This window comes from Diabrotica undecimpunctata, chromosome 5, assembly GCF_040954645.1.
Source record: "Diabrotica undecimpunctata isolate CICGRU chromosome 5, icDiaUnde3, whole genome shotgun sequence".
In the NCBI taxonomy this organism is placed as follows: Eukaryota; Metazoa; Arthropoda; class Insecta; order Coleoptera; family Chrysomelidae; genus Diabrotica; species Diabrotica undecimpunctata.
In genome coordinates, this window is record NC_092807.1 from 13,838,248 (window position 1) to 13,845,327 (window position 7,080).

General features: G+C 33.6%; 1 protein-coding gene across 1 annotated transcript; it reads right to left on the reverse strand.

Moving 5' to 3' along the window:
* Positions 1 to 2,895: 2,895 nt before the first annotated feature.
* On the reverse strand, positions 2,896 to 6,435 carry LOC140440523 (drosomycin-like). Its single transcript, XM_072530903.1, has 2 exons — positions 6,321 to 6,435; positions 2,896 to 3,181 (listed from the first exon to the last, which is right to left on the reverse strand). The coding sequence occupies exon 2, from the start codon at positions 3,171 to 3,173 to the stop codon at positions 2,973 to 2,975; it is 201 nt and encodes a 66-aa protein (XP_072387004.1). The 5' UTR covers positions 3,174 to 3,181; positions 6,321 to 6,435; the 3' UTR covers positions 2,896 to 2,972.
* Positions 6,436 to 7,080: the final 645 nt, after the last annotated feature.

Below are 7,080 nucleotides of genomic sequence, written 5' to 3' on the forward strand. Positions count from 1 at the left end.
CGAAGGTGATATTTTGGCATAAATTGGTAACACTTATTTGACAGTTGCGGTGTTGACACTTTCTGTTTTTCCATTTTACATAAAATAAAAATCTATGTATTCCATTTTACATATTTATAGGACGCATACAAGCGGCTCAAATTGTTTTTAACAAGATTATTTTTTAACTCTTGTTTTGTTTCTATTTATTTACATTAAATATTAATTTGTTTTGTTGTATAATCCACTTTTGCAGTAATTATGTGACCTATTTATTTGATTTAAAATTTATTCAGGATTTTTTTATACTTTGGCAACTATGTTAACTTCGATCTCTGACGTAGATAATGACGTGCAACGGTTTGTAAATTAGATGCACTGTAGGTATGTACTTAAATTTGACAAATGTATATTTTTTAATTGCTTTTTTTTATCGTAGCATTATTTGATACCTATTAAAAAATTAACTCAACTATATTTTATTGTATTAATTTTAAAGCAAATAAAATTGTATTTTATTTTTTCTATAAAAACGTGTTTTTATTCATTATTACTACTTCCAATTATTAACGTCTGAAAAATTATCCGCGCGAGTAAAAATTCAAGCACGCTTATGCTTATTGAGGAAGTATCACAGTCTATCGATACCCGTTTTACTCCCCTTTACCCTCTTGTCCAGGAAGATCGAAGCTTCAAAACAGTGTGTGTTTAAGGTATCTTATTGCTGTGTCCATCTATGTTTATACGTCCATGGCTTTAGCAGTTTATGAGACTGAAGATAATATATTGAGTAAGCAAATAGGAATATTAGTTTTAGAGGAAGATGTATTCTGGGTACGATTGTTGAACCTGTTTAATTTAATTAACCTCTTTGTTAAAGATATAACTAAACTAGAGTCATATAAGACAAAACTAAATCAAGTAGTAGAATGTTTCTATAGCCTGGAAAACAGTTTCAAACAGTGTTATCTTTCAATACAGGAAGATCACGTGGCACAGCAATATTAGTGAAAAAATGCATAAGTCACATCAGAAAAATGAGGTAAGGAGAAGTCAGAATTACCTCCACGTCAAGATCCACTGATTAAAGATGACTTAAACACGTTCCTAAACGACGAACCCTTAATTATAATAGGAGACCTAAACGCAAGATCCCCAAAGAGACGACGTTATGGCAATGGGACCCACAGACCCAACACACTACCCAGGAAACGGACTTCCTACACACATAGACATTGTAGTTGCAAGAAACCTAGGACTATAAACAGAATTACAAACAATAAACGAAGGCACAAGAAAGACAGAAGAAAGTATAATCAAAAGAATAAAAAAGAAAACAAAGTGGACAAACTTCAAAAGACTAGTGAGCACTGGAATTAATATAGTTCCAGTAATAGATAACCCACGAGAAAGTCCTAGAGTTGGAAAAACATCATCCAACAAGCACTCAGAAACAGCACTACAGAATCGGAAGTAGAAGTCCACGCGGGTAGATTTAAAGATATACCACAAGTAATAAAAGACTTAATAAGGGAAAAGAACAGCAAAGCAGATAGCAAGAAGGACAAGAAACCAGGCAGATAAAAATAGAGCAAATAGATTAAACAGAGAGGTCAAAACAGCACTATAACAACACCGTAGTGAAAGCTGGAAAAACCACATAAGAGACATAGAAGAACAAGCACCAAATATGCAAAATGTTTGGAGGATTCTGAAAAACGACAGAAAGCCAATCTTTCCAATTCACGGAGAAAACGGAGTAGTTTACACTACTGTAGAAAAAGCAGAGATAATGAGGAGTACTCTCGAGAGAGAGTGTATATTAAATTACCACCTAGACGAAGACATCCACTTCATAGAAGAAGTCGAAAGACAAAGAGAAAGACCTAAAAAATTCAACGAAATCATCCCTCCTACATCACCTGAGGAGATAAACGAGCTAATTAAAAATAGCTCGCCGAAAAAAGCACCTGGTCCAGACCAAATAACTACTCCTCTAAACTTCCTTGTTTGTCCATTGGTATGCTTGAGGTTTTTTTATTTTGCTACCCCAGCTAATTCTTTAACTTTCTTATAGAGATTGAAGTTATCATATTTGTTTTGTAAGTCTTCTATTTCTCGGCATTTTTCAGCGAAATAAGTCTCTTTAGCTTCTCTTATTTTCCTTCTTATTTGATTATGCAGCTGTTGATACTGATTTATGTTGATATTCTTTTGCCTTCTTCTGTCCTCCATCATTTCCAAGATTTCTTCTGTCATCCAATCTCCTTTCTTGAATCTGGTTGTTGTGCGTTCTCTGCGCCTTGGTTCGATAATTGCATTTTTAAGGAATTGCCACTGTTGTTCTATATCACCATCAATTGATTCCGGTATGGATTCTAGGTTTGCATTAATTTCTTGTTTCAGTTTTTCTTTAACATCTTCTGATTCTAATTTTTGTACGTTTAGTTTATCACTTTTGTAGCTTTTTTGTATCTTTTTTAAGTGAATTTGGAATTTTGCTACAAGAGGATTGTGGTCCGACGCCACGTCTGCACCTGGGTACGTTTTCACCGATTGTATTGCTTTTCCGTATCTGTGGTTTATTAAAATATAGTCAATTTGGTTTCTAACGATTTTATCGACCTTGTCAACTCTCGATTTTCAAGTGTAAAACCGTCGTTTAGTTAGTTTGAAGAAAGTATTTATTACTGCAAGATTATGTTCTAGGCAGAATTCTACATACGTGTAGAATACAATGTTAGGATAGTCCAATTTCGGGCATTGCTCGTAACATATGTATAAATATTAATTTAACTTTTTTTTATTCATATTTTCAGCTTATGTATTAACCTTAAATATTTCTATGTTTATATATTATTTATTTTTTATTATTGATCTTGTTATATATCTATTATTATTGAAGAATACAAAAAATAAATAAAGAGCTCTTATATTTATTGTGCAATTAAAAGCATCTAAAGATACGAACAGATTCAATTAAAAACGTTATCTTAACATCCTTCACACCAACATTTAAGACTAGGACTGCAATGTCCACTAGGCTTTCCTTCTTCTTTGCATACACGGCGACACGTTTCGTTATCCCATACTGCACAAGGTCCCTTATATCTACCAGATAAGCAATCCCCGAAGGTAGTTTTGGCACTGATAGCGAGAACAAGGAAGATGGCGAATAAGAAATAGATCTTCATTGTGTAATCTGAAAAAAGTAATTTTTAGTATTGAACCTTAATAGAAATTTTTATATACAAAAGATATAACTCTTACAGATAACGGTTTGAGTTTGAATGTAGTTCTATCGTTTCGGTCATATATGAGAGTGCTATGTGCATGTCACTAATTGAAATGCTTTAAATACACGACGTAGTTTATACCAGCACGAAATAAGGAGTTTCTTAAGAAATAAAAAATAAAAAGAACAGATTAACAAAACGTTAGTGGACGTACTTAAGAAGGAACAAGGAAAAATAAAAAAACTCACTTAATACAAGAAACCTAATGCAAAAAAAGGGAATCAAAGATAAGCACACAACAACTCATAACGAGCAATTTATACTAAAACATTTCAAAAGCCGTTAGAAAAGATAAGGAACTTTAGAACCAAAGAAGTAAATAATACAGTAGAACAAAACAAAAGACAACGACATGTTATATAGGAATAACAAGAGATCACGAAAATAGTCAAAGAGTACTATACAGCATTAAATAATCGATATGGTTCAATTCCAGATGTAGAAATCCTAGTAATGCAGGGTCAAGAATCAGAGAAACTTCCGAATATAACCAAAGAGGAAGTTGAATCAGCTTTAAAAGGTACGAAAAACAACAAAACACCTGAAGAAGATGGCAATGTAAGTGAAATGTTAAACCTAGGAGGAAAATTCGGGAACAAGCATGCACAGAGATAGAACGACATATCGGAGGAACGAGAAATTCAGAATCATGGCGAATATTAAAAGCACTTCAACGAAATAAGTCAGAGAAAACCCAGATCGGCAAAATTAGTGAAAACGAGTGGCAAGAATACTACGTAGAACTACTTACAGAAAACCGTCCCCAATTTCAGGAAGAGAATATAGAACATGCAGGAAATGGGGCATACGACCAGATAGAAATAAACCTGGCAGAAGTTAAGAGAGCAATCAAGACATTGAAGAACAAAAAAGCCAAAGGACCCGGAGGAATACCAAACGAACTAATTAAAAACGGAACGGAAAAGTTATTCCGCATGCTACATAGAATGTTCGAAAGAGGACTAAATGGAGAAGAAATACCTGCGGAATGAACACAAGCATACATCACATCAATACATAAGAAAGAAAACGGGAAAAAAAATGTGAAAACTATAGAGGAATTAGTATAATATCGTCGGTAGGTAGACTTTACGGGAAAATTATTAAGGAAAAACTAGAAACTGAAATAATAGGAAAAATTGGAGAAGACCAAGCAGGGTTCACAGTAGGAAAATCATGCCTAGATCATACGTACACATTAGAACAACTGATAGGGAAGAAAATGGCAAAAGGTAGACCGGTCCATCTGGTCTTTGTTGATCTAAAGAAAGCATATGACTCAATACCTAGAGTCAAATTAAGGGAAGCAATGAATGATCTCGGAATCCGACAAACACTAATAAAAGCAGTTAAAGCACTATACAAAGAAAACAAAGTAGCTATTAAATGTGGAAATAAAGCCTACAATCCATTTAAGACGACAAAAGGACTTCTACAAGGCTGTGCTACGTCCCCTACCCTGTTTAAAATATTCTTGGAAAAGACACTCAAACCATGGAGGAGAAAGTGCGAAGGAATGGGCATACCAGTAAGAGACGAATACCTATACACCTTAAGTTTTGCCGACGATCAAGTAGTCATCGCACAAGATGAAGAAGATCTCAGCTTTATGCTCAGAAAACTAGAAGAAGAATATAAAAACAACGGAATGGAAATAAACTTAGAGAAAACCGAATACCTAACAACAGAAAACAAGAATATGAGAAACCTAGAGATAGACGAGGGAAGACAAATAAATGGAACAGATAAATTCAAGTATTTAGGAACCATAATATCGAACCAGGGAACAACAGAAGAAGATATAAACAACAGACTGAGACAAACAAGAAACTGTATAAGACAACTAAACTCAGTGTTGTGGGATAAGAACATTACGATAAAGACAAAAAAGAGAATATATAATACCCTGACAAGAAGTATCCTGACATATGGGTCCGAAAACTGGACAATAAACAAGAGAAATAGAGGTAGAATAAGAGCAGTAGAAATGGAGTTCCTGAGGAGAAGCTGTAAACTTACAAAAAGAGACAGAATTGAAAACGCAGAGATTAAGCGGAGAATGGGAGTGCAATCAGACATAATCGACTATATAGAGGAGAAGAGAGTATCCTGGTACGGCCACGTCAGAAGAGCGGACAGAGGACGCTGGATAAACAGAATGGAGCCCGATTGGAAGAAGAAAGAGAGGAAGACCCCGAAGGTCATTCAGAGATGAAATCGACGAGGCTATGGAGAAAAGAACCCTGCGAGAGAATGACAGGGAAAATTGGAGAAAACGGTTGAGTGAAGGAAGACAGTGAAAACTGTGGAAATTCTTAGTAGTAGTAGAGAAAAATTCGTCATAAAAGACTTTACAACTCTTTATAATGCCTGTCTCTTTAGAGGAGTTGCAGCAGAAAAATAGAATTGCGCAAATGATAATATTGCATAAAAAGAAAGACGTAACATAAATGAGTTAAATAGAAGCTCTTTTTAAGAATAATTACTAACAGACTAGGCCCTAATAAACTACTAAACTACTAGTAATAAAGTCCTTGATAAAAAAAGTTATAGAATACAAAAATTAATTAATATTATTATTTGTAGACTTAAAGAAAGGATTTGGGTCCATTTTAGCTAACAGTTAAAAGCGAGAACAGAGTGTAGTATTGATCATAGGTAGGTAACTTTTCTGCGGAATATACATAATACTGCAACAGATGAAGTCAGAATGTACTATGACGACGCAAACACATTTTCCTTGAGGAAGGGTATTAAACAAGAAGACAACTATCCTCCACTTTGTTGCAGAGTGCAATGAGAAGTAGTAATTACGAAAATATTAGAATTAACAAAAATTATGAGTTTCTGAATAATTTGAAGTTTGCCGAAAAAATAGTTCTTATTGCAGACCGGGTAGAACACAATACATGACCAAACTTGTACTGGCCAAAATCATTTCAACATATGGCACGCAAATTGAGTATGACAAAATAAAAAATTAATAAAAGCAATATTTGTTATCAAGGTTGATATATAATATAATTGTAGAAAAATTATACTTACAAAGTGTATATTTTGTTGTACAAAATGTGTAAGACTTCTAGATGATGGTTGTTGTTTAAGAGTGGTATATGCGTTTATATACAAAAACTTGTTACCGATAAGAGTATTAATGTCTGCAAATTTATGTATTATAAAATTGCGATAACTGCTAATTACCAAAAAATAATAATTAACGTTTTTACACGGCCAAAAGAATATTAAAATCACTTTTTTATAAAATTTAATGTATATAAATAATAAAGGATGTAAAAGTTGTATGGAAAACCAAGAATTAGCAAAAACCAAAAAGACATATAGAAACAATAGCAAGTGACAAATAAACTATTCTGTTGGGGGTAAAGACAAATGAGGAAGATAAAAAATTGTCCAAGTATGCTAAAGAATCTGAAAAGGCATACGTACATTTGTCTTATTATTGGAGAATAATATGTGCAATTTTTTTCTTCGGTTCTGTTTGCATATAAGCTAAGGATTTTCGAATGAATATAATACCACTTTCGCTAAGAAAGTGTATAATTATAAACATAATAATGTAAGAACTATTGTTCGAAGGGTTTTTAACTGGAAACATTGAACTGTTTTTGTATTTTGTATTGCTTTATTCCAATTAAAGGGGTGGCTGCAATAGCCAGGCAGCTCCACTTTTTTACGAAAATGAGATTTTCAGTGACTTACTCTTAACAAAAATCGGCCGATCGTTCCCTGCAACACGGTATCTCTTAATAACGGCACATAACTGGCAACGATATTTGGAGCTACC

Excerpts from the sequence above, each read along its gene's own strand:
- LOC140440523 (XM_072530903.1), bottom strand. The coding sequence starts at position 3,173 with ATGAAGATCTATTTCTTATTCGCCATCTTCCTTGTTCTCGCTATCAGT.